Below are 16,022 nucleotides of genomic sequence, written 5' to 3'. Positions count from 1 at the left end.
ACCCATTTATCAAAATGACCCTATGGAGTGCACTGCATAGGATTTTGATATGTTACTCATAGCCTTCCCTCTTGAGCCCAAGATAGAATTTTCAGTCCACCAAGTAATTTTTGATGCATCTCAACATGAACATTGCAAACTCGCAATTTGATACAAGATGAACAAAGATTTCAATAGAATAGCCTCGAGACTAAGATTGTATTTAATTTACAACAGAAGCTACAAAAGAAAACTGTAGAGTGGTGAAATGATTGGTTACAGACTTACAGTACAGTCCCTACTTAACCCCTTCAATGGACATTACGATAGATTAAGCCCTCAAATGTAGCATAGAGGTCCTTGTTATCTGGACCAAAAATATCATCTGCCTTCCGTAATGTTTCCTGTGACAACCCAGACAAATGGATAGATGAGAGCGAGCAAAAATGGGAATTTATTACCTCAAGAAAGTGGGAGGTTGGTAAGCTCGGGTCACACACCTCTCTTGTTTGTTTGTGGGAATTCAATTCCTTGACATTTGCTAGAAACGCACCAAACTGCTCATAAGATAAACGGCTCCTAAAGAGGCAAAAAAGTGATCAGATGAGAAACTCTTGAATTTAGTGGGCCATGAGACATAATCTTTGAAGTGTGATTCATAGTAGATGCATTAAGGAACCAATTACTCAATGTCAAATAGTAGATTAAAGCACAAATTTCTAGGACGTGAAAATGGAAAAGAATTGTGTGTTTGCAACATGTTTTCTTAGTTAACACGCAGCCCGTGGCCAAGGTAATGTAAATATTCATCAACATAATTCAATGCCATGTTATGGTTTAAATAGTTTCTTCTGCAACAAAAAGAGATTCAAGTTCAACATGCCATCACCTGACTTGGCGGAAGAATTCTTTCCCATCAACCCGAGTTCGCGCTGAGGACAAACACAAAGGACAAATGTCATATCATCACAAGTACCCCAATTACAATATTAATGAAGCTGATTTCCAGCCATTTCCTAGTATAAATGCACCTAATGCACAAATATGAAAGAGCATGGTGTCTAGCATCTTCTTCAATCAGAGTCTCAGACCGTGTTTAGTTTCCATAACTATAATTTACAATATATTCAGTATGCACAAAAAGGTCACTTTATTATTTGTAAAATAAAGTTTTAAAAGCTAACCAGATTGTGATCCTGTCTCCAAGCCTGACATTGAATTGTGCTGGCTTGAGGGCATAGAAGAAAATACCGAAGACCTATCATCAAATACGCCTCTTGTGGTTGAAAATGAAATTGAATGTCGCCTAGGGGACACTGGCTTCGACGTTCTTGTTGGAGATACTGATGCGGATAGACTAGGCGGGGAACCAGGAGGAGTAAACCGAGGTGTGCTAACTTGGGATGCTAACAGCAGGCCATGTGATATGCGAGGTCTTGAGGCTGCCATGATAATAATAACAATAAGAGAAAAAAGAAACTGTTAAGACTTTATACATTCAATTGCTAATTTTTGAATCCTTGACTGAATATATGGATCAGTTGTTATGATTCCTTGACTCAATATAGAATATGTTCACTAAACAAATAATATGAATTGCTTGTATATCCATCATTTCACTCGAGGAAAAAAGCATTTTTGTGAAACTGTGATTGATGTAGTATAATGGAAATAAACAATGACGGCCTACCATCTGTCTCAGAATCCTCTGCATGTGAATTTCCTATTTCCGAGAACTGGCTCCGTACTGAAGAGGCTCTTGAAGGTGGCAATGTAGCATCATCTTCTGAAACAAATTCCGTAAATTTTTTGTTAAAGAATAGTTACATGGTTATACTTGAATGTTTCACTTCTGGCATATTTTGCAGATCCCCAAAATTAATGGGTGAAGAAAACCTAAGGTTAGTGAAAAAGAAAGCCTAGCATAGCAGCATTATGATACACGACCATCAAGGGAAGACATTTTCTAAATCATTTCCACCGTCTGGTTTTGGACAAGCTTCTGCATTCAATTTGTGTACATGACACTCCCCATGTTAAAGTGTGATCCACCTGATGGCAAATTTATTCCTTTATGCTGTTGCTACACCATTAGTACGATAAATAAGCGGGTGCCTTGGATTTTCACCAAGATTATATGAAAACTAATGAATGAGCTGTTTATAAGCTACCTAAATGACCTTCAGTGAATGGAGACGAAGATAAACTCGCAGTGTTTGGTATATGCTTGTTAACAACCTGAGGTGTTCCTGCCTGTTGCAAAAGATCTTGTTAAAACCTCAAGCAAGAAACAGAGATTTTTCAACTCTCAGAAACTCTTGGCACAGAACTTACAGAGCTTTCTACATCCTCTTGAAGTGACTGCATGAGTGTCTTTCTGAAGCTTTCCAACTGCATACATTCAAGACACTAAATCAGCTAGACCCCTTTATCGTTATGCAGAAAGATGAGGTTACGGGTGGGTGAATTATTTGGTATGTCATTAGTATCTATGTTATCGATTTATGTGGCACTCTTAGCGCTTTGAATTGATGGCTCTAGTAAGAAAAAACATGTAATGAGTTCATGCTATTTATGTTAGGAATATATTAGGATAGAATAAGTCATCTCCATCACATACATGCATATATTAGCAGCAATTTTTTACAAATAAATCAGGACAAATGACAGCGATATGAAGCTTGGTTCAAGTCTCAAGAGTTTTATGGAACATCTGGATACATTCCTCATAAACCTAATTGGTTACTTCCAATTACGTAAATCAATAGTTCAAACCGCACTCAAAGGTAGGGGGCATTTCCCATTTTTATAGGAACTTCTGTACCAGAAACAATGGTATCTCCAATTATAGCCCCTCTGGGATGTAAAATATATCTCTTCTCACCATCCCCATAGTGTATGAGAATAGATTTGAAAATAAGGAACTTAATTTTAAATAAAAATTTTAGCTATTAAAGTTGGATTCAAAGTCCAAGGGGATGTTAGAACTTAGAACTGGATTCCTTACCTATATGGATTTTAAATAGCTCGTTGCACCTTGATGATTGAAATGCATACATATAAAGGCTAACCCAATGTGCATGAGGCTCTCATCAGAACATGGACTTTTTAGTCCTTTTGGGTAGACAATGACATGAATTCTTTTTCCAAATGACCAAATACCTCAAGTCTTAAGAAATTATTACATGGTCCAGAACCATTGGTCCCGAGCCAGTCAGTAACTAACACACAAGCAAATGTGTCGGCTTTATTCTGATTTTTAGTTGCATGTAAAGTGATTGGTTGGGACCATGTAATAATTTTTACTAAGTCCTTTTTATTGACTTCTATTTTAAGATTCTGTTTGGTTCATTAGAGAGATATAAATCCCACCAATATAAAAATAGTATGAGATGGAGTATTCAAAGTCATCCAACATAAGAATTAGTAATTCCTAATACTGTAACCATGATGTTTCACCAATAGAATCGAGAGCAATTGTAATTCCTAGTAAATTCATCAAATTAACAGCCAAATATGAAGCAACAGTTTCTATATATTCAGATTTTTGTATAAAAACCCAGGAAACAAATAGGCCTAAAGGCAAATTTAGGGTGCCAATGATTTCAAATTTCACAAAATTAGTCAAAATTAGAATCAGCAAAGTTAAAATCTTCAAGTAATTAGTTCTCTTTAACCTTAAAATATCAAAAGTTAAACGAATTGACCTTCCACGTACCTTGGCAACATCTCGAGTTAGCTTCTTTACAGTGTTGGATAACGAAGCGTTTTCTCTCAACAAGTTCTCCTGCAAAAATACATACATATCACCAAGTCATATATATATTATATGTATATATTACATGGGTTAAAGCACTGTGATATGGTGGGGTCTGAGTCGGACCTTTTCCTGGTCGGCTCGGGCGAGTTTATCGGAGGTGTCAGAGAGAGAAGCGTCAAGGGAATCGATCTGGGTTTGGAGGTCGGCGATGAGAGCATCCTTGTCGTTGAGCTTGGCGCGAAGGGCGGACGTCTCTGATTCGAGGGAGGAGACACGTGTGGAGAGGGCAATGGAGGTGATCTTGCGGGCCACATCGAGCTGCTCGAATGGATCCGAAGGAAGTACCTCCAGCACCTCCTCGGGAAGATCGAAGTTCGGACCAGCCGATTCTTTGGCAAGCATTTTCCTATTTCTCCTCAATTATTTCCACTTTATTTTGTTTTTTATATTATACTAACACACTTATCTATATACACTTATATGCGTATGTTTGTAGTTTGTAGTTTGTAGTTTGTATAGAACATATATTATAGAATAAAGAACATAGTACCGTAATGTAGTGTGAAAGAATTGGATAGATCATATAGATAGATAAGGTGTCTGTGCAAAACATGTGGTCTCGAGGAAGGTTTTTGTGGATAGATGAGACAAACAAAGCCTTGGTCTCTCTATGGTCTAAGAAATGGGCCTAACCATGATGATGTTTTGAGCAGTTAAACTCCATCAAGACTGGGCCGAGCCCGAATCTTCAGATTCCAAACTCTTGATTCCCAAGTAGTAAGCCATTAACATTTTTCCCAAATTAATCATTATTCATTAGCAAAAACTATTAGATTTATTCTAGATGAGTTGCATCTAGTGCTACTCTTGTTTTTGAATGCTAATCATATAAGAAGAGTATTAAAAAAAATGTTATTATCAGTATTAACATTTTTTTTGCCTGAAAAGTAAAGCAATTTATAAATTAAGTGAAATGTAAAATTTTAAAGTAGATGGGATTGATTTTTAAATAAATTGAAGCAAATATGATCTTCCCGGTTTTTTTTTTTTATAAAAAAAAAAAAAAAAAAAAAAAAAAAAAAAAATTGAAATTGAATCGAACCGACCATTTAAATCGAATTAATCCAAACTATAGGAGAACAGATCGGATAAGTTTGGTTTGACCATTTATGCTTTTACGGAGGAAAAAAAAAATCCAAACAAAATACAAATCAATTGCTAAATACGAGAAAATTTTCTATAAGTTAAAATCTAATTTCCAACAAATTTTGGAATATATATATTTTTTTTAAACTCCAATTTTAGACCGAACCACAACACTATCGGATCTGATCGTACATAAAAACTGAATAAAATCGCACGAATCAAATTGACCCGAATTGAATAAATCAGTTTATACGACTTTTCTTATTTTCCGAACCGAACCAATGGATTGACTTAAAGGGTTAAACATTTAAATGAGACAGACCCGGCAAATTGAAGCCCATAACAAGCAGCCCAAAACACTTTACTGATAAGTGTTTGATAAAATGCCCATTAGGGGGCTTTGACGCATTTTTTTGAAAAATGGTAGTCCGTGTTTAACAGAAATTATTTAATTTTATCACATTAAAGTTGAGCTCAAAGTTACAAACAGATTCTTAGGACAATTGAACTAAGGAAGACACGCATGCTGGTATGTATGCAAAGAGAAGAGTTTGACTGGGAATAGTTCTAGGGAAGGGATGTAGGACCACAGGATGGTATCTCTTCAGAGTTCAAGCAAGTTGACTCGGTTCAGTTCGAGAAACTTATTGCTAGTTGTGGGCTTGATTATAGTGGAGTATTTATGAGTTGTGATACTACAATATTGCTGAGAATGAGTATGAAGAGGTCGAAATCTATAGATGCAAATGAATTGTTTGAAATGCTCTCACTATGGTAGAATTATATTTACATTTTAGTTTGGGGTGTTTTGTACTTCTTTGAACTTGGCTCTTTCTTGCTTACTGATAACTCTAAGCCTGCCTTGTCTTGATGATGCTTTGTTATTTTTATTTTAGAGTTTTGTAACCCTGGTTAGCTAAGACATGTTTGCCCAGTAATTTTCTATTTCTTTTTTTGCTAGGGTTTTAGTTGCATTGATCAGGAATCCAAGATGAATTGTACTGCAACTTCATAAAACTATGTTTTTATGTTTTTATGTTCTTTTTTATTTTTTGTTGCTGGATTGTGGACGGACTTGGTGGGTGGAGTAGGGACAAGATGGATGGAAACAGTAAGAAGTATAAAGGATTTGATGCGCTTTAGTTGTTTGTAGTTTGTGAGGTGCTCTGGGTTGTGTGCTTTGGTGTGTTGTTCCTTGCCCTTTATTCTTTTGTTTTCTATTTTGTTTTCTGATTTTTGGAAATGGTGTTTGAGGCTGCTGTTTTAGAGGGGTTTGGCTCTCAATTTTTGGTTTCATTGGCAAGAAACTTACACACTCATTTGTCTCCATGGGAACACAAACTCTCACCTCCTACATTGAGAGAGAGTAGATACCGCTAGACCACAGCCTTTAGATGTGTGGTTCTTAATTTGTTGTATTCTTGTTGTTGCTTTGTTAATAAGAGCTTGCTTTATTATTAATATATATATATATATATATATATATAGTAAGGAGTATAAAGGCACTAGTAAACTGTGTGATAGTTAGATACTAGGTGGCTTGGAGTCTGATCTTACATACCGACGCCATTTGAAAGCATACTAGCAGAACTATAAGCTCTTCTCTCTGTAAATTTTATCCTGTTTTCAACCTAATGACCCCGTGAGATTTGTCATGCTGCATGCATATAGGTGAGCTCCTACCTTGTTTATGGGATCACTTGGAGATGTGTGTGGAAATTACTAACGTGTTGGTGTGAACAATAATGCTTGACTATTATCTGATGGTGTATGATCTCTCCTGTTAAACAAAAAAAAAAAAAAAAGGTCATTGTTGCTTATGTTAATAGTTCATTTTATTTAGGATGTGACATTTCCTGTTCTTTTGTTTTTCAGTCTTGATTTTTATCTCACTGCTAAAAATGTATTGCATGGATCATTAGAAATTAAAATATATTCTACCGGTTTGAGGAAAAGTTTTCAATTGTGTACGTGTCTGCCGCTTTCTTTTGCTACAGTCCAAGCAATGGCTATCTCTGGGCTATCAATGGCTCTCTGTTACACTTGCATTTCCTATTTTTCCTCAATTATTATATTTGTTTTATTTTATATTATGCTTACACAGTTATGTATATCTATCTATATATAAATACATGTGTGTGGGTTTGTATGTAGGTAGAAGAACATAAGACTGTATATTGAATTGGGAGAGAAGTAGAGAGCCCCTACATTACAGGGAACATTGATTGGCTAGGTGCCCAAGGGGTGTTTGGGCAGAACATGTGGGTCCCTAGGAAGGTTTGTGTATAGATGAGACAAACAAGCCTTGGTCTTAGAATGGGCCTAACCTTGATGTTTGTTCAGCAGTTACTCTTCCAATACTCGGCCTAACGTTTGTTGAAACTAAATATAAATGCGTAGACGACTTTACACATTTTTGTACACATTACACACGCTAAAATATTTGAAAGGGTCAAAAAGGGTGATATATTATTTATTTTTCATTTATTGGACGGTGGTGGTTGGTTTGAAGGCAATTCCCATGATCTGCATGCAAGATGTGGATTGAACACACGTCTCTGGTTCATTATTTGATGACTACTCATTCACAGCACATAAAACAATCACACCCATCAACCTTTTGCATCCTTTGCAAGGCGTCGCCCAAACCCACCCATATTAACATATTTAAATAAATTTTTATATATATACATATATAAAGAATTATTCATCTGATCATGGATGTGTAAGAATTTATGCACGAATTAAATTTTAATCATTAAATATAAAAGAATAAATTTTATTTTAATTACCTAATGAAATATAACGATTAATAGTTGAGGTGTGCATATACTATTTTATACACTAGGGAACAAGTGAACAATTCTATACACGTAGTACATAATATATATATATACACATACTTCGAATATATCTTTTTTTTGTTTTTTTGTTTTTATATATACACAAAATATCATATTAGATCATTTTCATTAATTTTTCTCTCCTTCAATCTGTAGTTCTACCAATCTTTGACTTTAGTTTTGATTTCTCAGAAAAATGAATGGCTGTTAATTGAAGTTAGAACAAAATTTGTTGATTGGTTATATATACAACCCTCCACCTGACCAATCAAGAGTGTTTGATCAAAGAATTCTGTTCAACTCCCTCAATTTACGTTTCACTGCTCAAATTTTAATTAATTTTAATAATGCTTTTTTATTTAATTCTTTTAGTACGTTTCCACTAACCCTCCCCAAGGTGCAATTTTTATAAGGTAGATATGAATATTGGATGCAGATCGTGGCGCCCAACAATTGAGGTCCGCTCAGCTTTTGTTTTCTTTTTCTTTTCTGTTTTATCAATTATTGCAAATAATATAATTAAATTGATTTGTGCCATTTTTATATATTGATGACCAAAAATTTTAGTACTCAATGATATTTCTTTTATTTTTTAAAATGAACACCAGTGTTTAAATTTTTAAAGTATATATATATATATATATTTTGACTAACTAAGAAGTGAAATGCCAAATACCCTCTAGCATTGAAAAAAGAAAACAGGAGAGATGAGGGCAGCTCAGTTGTCACCATTATAGTAGTGCGATTAGGTGTTGAATTGTTGACTAAATCAATGCATAAAAAAGATAAGAGATGGAAAAGTAGGTTTTAATTTTAAACAAGGCTTATACCATAACATTGTCGACTTCAATGATTATTTGCTTTATTAAGTGGGCTATACCTCTAATTATTGGCTTCAAAATATAAAAATGTATAATTGGGGTTTGATTGTATCCAATTAAATATAGTAGAAGCAAGTGGCCTGTCTGAACAAATATATTACCATCTTAGGAACGATTAATGACAAATGAAGGAATTAAGAACAACTGTACTCTTGGTTTTTTGTTTCCAAAGATACTTTTATTTAATTAAAGTTGCTATTATATATGAATAGTTGGCTATCAAATCTAGTTCAATGCATAATCTCTTTATTAAAAAAAAAAAAAAAAAATGAGAGCGGTTTGAGTCTAAAAATGGGGTGGTTTGAGTCTAAATACGTAAACAAAATAGATGGAACACATATAAAAACTTTAAAAACAAAAAAAAAAAAAATCATATATTGAATCTCATTTATATAGAATTAAGACAAAGATATATTATGATTATTATCATGTTAATTTTTAATGCATTCCCTATTAATTTTGTTCCTTCCTTTACCCACCAACCAAACTGTACCTTAATATATAGATTACTCGTGAAAGTAAATACACATATATAGATATTGATTGATTCGCACATTTTGAGTTATATTCGGATATTCAAAAGTATTACTAATAAAATCTTAATTTAATGCTGACACAGCAAAATAAATAATGGTAATAGCGTTCACTTTAATTTAGCAAACGTAATTTTCAGGGAAAGAGAGCCGTGGAAAACCCGACCCGGACCCACCCACTCAATTATTATTATACTCTTCCTACATGATAACCCAAAACTGTGGTTCACAAAAATAGTTTTCTCTCAAAACAGAAAACGACAACTCACCAATAGTTATAACGCCGTTAACACCAACGAAGGAAAAGGAAATCAACAAGCCAAATGCTAACGTTTACCGTCAAAACAAAGAGGTATGGCCCCACGTACGACCCAGTCTCCGTCAGCCCACTCATACCACGAACCCCCCTCCCCCACCTTTCTCTCTCTAACTTTGTCTTTCTCTTTCTCTCTCTACATTTCACGCGTCGCGAAGAGCGAAGGTCGCTGCGAAAGCTCCACCATTTTCAACCACACACTCACTATATATCTCCATAGAAATCATCTTCTTCGTATGCTCATCAACAGAGCTACGATTTTTTATATTATTTATATTTTATATAAAATATAGGAAAAAACCTCCTCTCTCTCCCATAGAGGAAGAGGAGAGAAAAAAATTCATAAACAATTCTTCTTCCGGCAGTTTTCTCTCTCTACTTTCTCTCTCCTCTTCCTTTCTCAGCATCGTCTGCCCGTTTTGTATGTGTTAGAGAAGTTTTGTAGGTATTGATTGATGGGAACGGAGGTATTGCGACCGCAGGATTGTTTGATCCAACGGATCAGAGTAGGTCCGGCGAGCCGGAAAAGTTGTTATCCTAATGGAAATGCTAGGTTCAGGAAACCGGTGGTCCGGCCCGAGCAGAAGAAGCGGTTCAACGGCCAACCGGAGACGACGACGTCGCTGATCCCGAAGCGTTCGACGAGTACTGACGACGATCTGAGAAAGAATTTCAATAACAATTACAATCAAGGCCAGCTCGTGATGGGACAGGTCACGATTTTGAGGCGAGGCGAGTCGCTTGATTCGAAGATCAAGGCCGGCCGGCCGTTGACGAAGAACGGCGACGACCTGCTCGTCTGCGGGACGGAGCGGTTGGGTCCGGATCCCGAAATGGTCACGAAGCAGATCCGGATCGGGGACCTGAAATCGGCTTTGTCTCCGATTGCCGCCGGAAACCGGACCGACATGTACGCCGGATCGGCGTTCTCGATGTCGCCGTCGCCGAGAGCTCTTCCTTTGCCTTCGTTTTTCAATAAGAAACAGGTCTCGAAGATCGTCGAGGACTCTGCGACCAGAGATCTGAGGCGTTTGCTCAGACTCGATTGATCGAAGACGACGACAAACTCAAATATGGAATCAATTTGGACCTAGTACAACCGGTCGTAATTCGCTGGGCTCGTTTTCAAGATCTGGTCTTTCCTTCATATTTTTTAAAATGGAGAGTATTGATCTGAAAATGAAGATAAATATTGTGATAGCGATTCAGAGATGGTATGTATCAACTATTAATTATCAGTCTACCACTACCTAGCATAAACTCTCTGATGATGGGATTAAATTATTAAGTATGGGATTATCATGTAATTTGGGGGCTAATTCTAGGGTTTTTATCAAATCTATGAACGAATCAATTTATGGTGTGTAATACCTCTGTTGAGAAATAATAGTATGGGATGATTTGGGGGTTTATTAGAAATTTTGAATGTGATTCATGTGAATGTTTTAGTCCTCTGTTGTTGTTGTTGGTGGCCGTTGGGAGGGTTTGTAGAAGTTGTTATTTGTATGATACAAGTGAATATATTATCTAGAGTTTTATTTACGGAGTATTTATTTATTTATTTATTTTTTGGTGGATTTACTTCTCTTATGTTGAGTTTCGAGCTCATGATATTAGTATTTAAAAAAAAAAAAACACACAATTTTCAATTTTTTGAGTCTAGAAATCCTTTTGGTTGGGAAATTTTCAAAGTATGGGAAAAAGCATAGATTCTTAGTCAAATTAAAGAGTTAAAATTGAAGATTGCTAAATTCCAGAAAAAAAAAAAGGAAGATTGCTTTTTGAAATGTGAATTTTATAAAACAATTATTAGTCCATCCTCATTTTCACTATAACAAAATAACAGTAAAACATTTTCATGTTTGAGCTTTAAGTAATACTTTTGTTTTTTTATGTAGAATGTTTTTTTAAAATTTTTATTTTTCAGTATTTAGCAAAAGTTTTAAAAATATTTTTATTAGAGAAGTTAAAATTAGGAAATTGTACTATTATTATTGTTAACGAAGAGATTGACATTGTGTTATTGGACTTATTGGCTCTTTTTTTAAGAGTATTAAATGATTCTTTTCTCTCTCTACAATATCTTTTTAGACTGTTTTTTTGTCACTGTTTAACCCTTGATTGACTTTTTTTGAAGCCATGTACTTTTGTTGAGGAGATCAAAAGTGAAATTGAGAGGTTGAAAAATTATTTTTAGAGAATTAATCGGTAAGTTGCTTTGTTTAAAATTTCAAAAATTATTTTTCTTCGCAAAAGATTTTTTTAACAGAGGTAATTCAAAGTGGTCTCTCTCCTTCCTCCAGTTTACAATATTATGCTCTTAAAAAAAAAAAAAAAAAAAAAAAAGAAGGGGTTAAAACTTTAAAATATCAATTTTATTTACAATTAATTCCATCATGACGTTGGAATTACAAATTGCGTGAAGTTATCTTCCTTTGATAAGGTGATTGTGATGGATGTCTCACCGTTTTTATTCGCTTGTAATTAGTGTTGGAGGCCACTGAGTAAAAGACAATTTAGGGCTTGTAAAGCATAGAAACCATCACAGACGACTGTTTTAACCATCACAGAAGACTGTTTTTAGGGTTTGTAGAGGATGGAAACCATGACACGAAGAGAAGTAAGAGAGAGAGAAAAGGGGACTTTTTAATCATTTCAATTTAATAAATTTTTTAATCATTTCAATTTAACAAAAATATGAGTAGAACGCTATAGTATCTCTTTGGATCGCAAATATCACGTCTTTGAGATTAAGGTATGGCAAAACAAATATTGAGAGGCAGATTGCTATTTGCTAGCCCAACTATTTCATCCTAAGTTGATAATATTTGGATTTTCTGAGTCTTGATAGCTAAATTGATAGTTTGGACATATCACAATTTTCAAATTCCGATTTAGTTCTGTGATTTTCAAAGTGACCATTATAATATTTTTTGTTTTTTCTTTTTTTTTTTTTCAAGTGAGAAATATAATATCATTTACACACATAAAAAAATAACTTTTCAGTAAATTAATTATTCATTGCAACTTGCAAGTTGGACGGGAGCACGTGTACGGCAGTTGATTATAGGATCTTCTAAAATTCGTCAATGGTACGTAACAAATCGCAAACATTCTTGCAAAAACATGTAAAATGAAGATAATTTTAGCCAAATAAAAAAAAGAAAGATTGGGATATATTTTTCATCAAAACATTCCCAATATCTACTATTTCCCACACTTAACAAATTTATGGAATATATGGAGTATTTTCACAACTAATCAAACTCATAATTAAAAACTAAATTATTGAGGATATTGTTCTTCAAGGCAGCTAGCTAGTACCAAGATTTGAGAAATCACTAGGATCCACCTAGTCATCATAGCTCATTTTGAATCTGCATACACAACAAAGAAAACCAATAAGCCTCGAATAATATTATATATTTTCAACAAAAATTTAAGAACAAGTATCTAAAATGCTCTTAAATTTAACTTTTTGTACAAATAACACTACACCCTACTGATGATCTCAAAAGGACAGTCTTCCAACCTTGTTAGTGAAAATGGTCTTTTAAGTGAAGTTGCATATGTTAATTTCGTAGTAAATATTTCGTACTAAAAACTCCTTTGTTGTAGTGTAGGGATCAGTAAGCAAGCAATTGCAAAAAGAATTTTGTAAAAGAAGACTAAAATGAAGGGAAAAGAACAAAAAAATGTAACATTATGAAAGTACATTAATAAAAAAATTACTCAAAACTTAAAAATGTGCCATACCGTTCACAATTTTGGGACAAATTCTCTTTGAAGGACCTACAAGATACATGATCTTGCGTAAGTTTTGTTGCGCACTGCGTTCAAGCCAAACAAAAAATAAATAAGAGAAATCATCATGCAAAAAAAAGAAAAGAAAAAAAGAAGTTGGTTTATTTAGTTGGCGGGGATAAAAAATTAGGGATGCACACTATTCGGTTTGGACCGGATTAGGAGTATTTTGGGATCAAATCATTTATAACGGTTCTGCTATTTTTGAAACCAAACCGAACCATAATGTCTATGGAACCAAACCAAACCAAACCGCGAAAAACCGATTTGGTTCAGTTCGGTTTGTCGGTTTCGGTTGATTTCCTTTTTATTTTATTTTAACTTAGAGGGGGCAAATTAAAAAATAATAATAATAAAATAAAATTTGAGATATATTTGAAAAGGAAAATTTGACTTTTTAAAAAAAAAAAAATTTAAAAAGAAAAGAAAAAAATGGATCACGTGAAAACTTTACTTGATTTAGGTTTAGGATATGATATACATATAAATATAAATATAAATATAAATATATATATATATATATATATATATATATTATATAACATATTAACGGTTTGGTCCAGGTTGGTCCGGTCCAGTACGACCCTAAATCAGGACTGGATCAAAAAATTACGGTTTCATAATTTTGGACTCAGGATCGAACCATCTGATTTTTCGATCAATCGAATTTTTTAAACACCCCTATAAGAAAATTACACCCATTACCATTACCCAATACGGAAACATCAAACCTCAACTATACAAACATTGTCAGAATATTAACCACTATTGTACAATGGCTTTGACAATGGAACAAACCATATAATCTTAAAAAAAAAAAAAAAAGATGGAAAAGCATCTAGGTATAACTGAGACAACATACTTGAGGAAGAAAAGAGCATAAATAAAATTTTATAATTTTGCATACCCACATGAGAAATTTATAATTCTGTTCAAAAAAAAAAAAGAAGTTATATAGAATATTTTAGTTGTTTTCAAATAGAGATCAAATATACCTGTTTGTAGAGCATGAAAAGAGAGCCACATGGTGCTTTGTTGAATCTGACGATTGTTCCATACAAAGGATCAGACGTCCCCTCCTCAACAGTAGAGGCACTTGCTATAAGGTAAGAATGGCCTGTTTATAATAACCTGAAAACAAGATTTATAGGTATGTGATAATGTGCGTGCCAATGCACGAGGAAGCATTTTGCAAAGAGAATATCATGCAAGCAGGGATCTCAAAATCTAATTCTATAAATAATTAGAGACATCCACCATCATATATATAGTATTTCACACCTATACTATTATATTATGTTAAGATACTAAATTTGAGGCCCTAGACCGGCTGGATCTAATAATCCATGAGATACACTCAATTAATTCCAAATGTGCCACCATATTTTGTTCTAACATCACATGCTATCTAACACACTTCCATGCCATAACTATTCACTTTGGACCCCCCATAGAATTTAGATGAGCGAATTCAAGAACAAGATCAAGAAGTGAATAGAGACAATACATACATACATACACACACACACACACACAATCGCGATAAAGCAAACCTATATGTCATAGCCACCATTTCTTAATTTTCTTACCATAACAGAATCGTTCAAGGTCTTTGTACATCGAACCACAATATTTTTTACTATCGCTCCCAGTATAGTATAGACACTGCATCACAACAACAAAGGAAACCAAACAATAGTTGTAAACCATTATTGCTGCACAAATTCTATTATAATCTCGGCTTCATGTTTTATATTCATTTTACAAAGAAAACATCATCATCCAAAACCTTAATACCACCAAATAAACTAACAATAAAAAGCATCAATAAGAGGGTAAAATCGATTATAAAGACGAATATTGCACTTCATTAATTAAAAAAAGCACCGACAAACAATGTCGTAGTTCAACAAATTATTCACGAACCCAGTTATAGGTTCACTCTGAATCTACAGCAACATTTATATCCATTTTCAATGTGTGATTGTCTTGATTACTAAGCTCGTGTAAATGGGAAAGAAGCTAGCGACCTTCGAATCATGCATATATTTACAATTTCTTTTTAAATTTATTATTATTATTATTATTATTAAAGAAGACGTGACACTCCATTTACATTTAAAATTTTCTTAAAAAATATTACTACGTATTTTTATAATTTTTTCTTGATACATAGACATATATATAAATATTATATATATTTAAAAGGTAAAACACAAGCAAATAAAATTAAGAACAACAACCTTAATTGACACACACACACACACACACACACATATAGTTTCAGATATACTTTTTATAGAGCGTGGCAACAACAGAACACGATTTTGGCAACTCCACAAGACAGTCAAGCTCATGAGATATGGACATCTTCCTGCAAGAGAGATTCCAAATTAATTAATAACATCAGAATCAAAGAAAAAAAATGAAAAAGAACCTATACAAAATTAATCAACTCTCGATCGTATCAAAATAACATACATACATATATATATATATTTATTTATTTATATATTGTATGCCCTAATTGATTCGACGAATGGTTTAACAAATAAAATTCAACTTGGCAAAACACTTAACAATGATGGAGCGGAAGCTGTGAGATATTTTTATTAATTAAAAAGCTAATGAATTCTGCTCTTGTACTACATATATTTATAATAATGGAAGAAAGCTTGAACTACAAGAAAACTACCCATAAGAAAGCTAATAACACGAGCAAACCTAATATGATAAGAAAACTTAAAACACAAGAAAATT

The 16,022-nt window shown here is 33.8% G+C and overlaps 2 protein-coding genes across 5 annotated transcripts; one reads left to right on the top strand and one right to left on the bottom strand.

Moving 5' to 3' along the window:
• Positions 1-146: 146 nt before the first annotated feature.
• LOC132275212 (uncharacterized protein At4g15545) lies at positions 147-4,334 on the bottom strand. Of its 4 annotated transcripts, none has more exons than XM_059776635.1 (9): positions 3,863-4,334; positions 3,698-3,766; positions 2,314-2,370; positions 2,151-2,232; positions 1,670-1,765; positions 1,164-1,421; positions 869-911; positions 480-536; positions 147-383 (listed from the first exon to the last, which is right to left on the bottom strand). In XM_059776635.1, exons 1-8 carry the CDS (start codon positions 4,139-4,141, stop codon positions 521-523), a joined length of 900 nt encoding a protein of 299 aa, XP_059632618.1. In that variant the 5' UTR covers positions 4,142-4,334; the 3' UTR covers positions 147-383; positions 480-520. The 4 variants fall into 4 exon arrangements, with proteins under 4 accessions (XP_059632618.1, XP_059632616.1, XP_059632617.1 ...); XM_059776633.1 differs by having other exon boundaries at positions 480-558; positions 1,670-1,762; positions 3,863-4,328; XM_059776634.1 differs by having other exon boundaries at positions 480-558; positions 2,160-2,232; positions 3,863-4,328.
• A 5,293-nt stretch (positions 4,335-9,627) lies between these two features.
• On the top strand, positions 9,628-11,000 carry LOC132275211 (uncharacterized). Its single transcript, XM_059776631.1, has one exon. It carries the CDS (start codon positions 9,914-9,916, stop codon positions 10,505-10,507), a length of 594 nt encoding a protein of 197 aa, XP_059632614.1. The 5' UTR covers positions 9,628-9,913; the 3' UTR covers positions 10,508-11,000.
• Positions 11,001-16,022: the final 5,022 nt, after the last annotated feature.

This window comes from Cornus florida, unplaced genomic scaffold, assembly GCF_030987335.1.
Source record: "Cornus florida cultivar Cherokee Brave unplaced genomic scaffold, ASM3098733v1 CherokeeBrave_3.0.0_Hap2_Chr09, whole genome shotgun sequence".
NCBI lineage: Eukaryota > Viridiplantae > Streptophyta > Magnoliopsida > Cornales > Cornaceae > Cornus > Cornus florida.
The sequence above is the reverse complement of the archived record's forward strand: the minus strand, read 5'-3'. Positions and strand labels throughout refer to the sequence as shown.

What these genes read in the sequence shown, in the direction of transcription:
- LOC132275212 (XM_059776632.1), bottom strand. Translation starts at nt 4,141, where the DNA reads ATGCTTGCCAAAGAATCGGCTGGTCCGAACTTCGATCTTCCCGAGGAG. An exon ending in AAGAGGATGTAGAAAGCTCT is followed by an intron (nt 2,233 to 2,313) that starts GTAAGTTCTGTG and finishes CTTTTGCAACAG; the next exon opens with GCAGGAACACCTCAGGTTGT. An exon ending in CCCACAAACAAACAAGAGAG is followed by an intron (nt 384 to 479) that starts GTGTGTGACCCG and finishes GGGTTGTCACAG; the next exon opens with GAAACATTACGGAAGGCAGA.
- LOC132275211 (XM_059776631.1), top strand. Translation starts at nt 9,914, where the DNA reads ATGGGAACGGAGGTATTGCGACCGCAGGATTGTTTGATCCAACGGATC.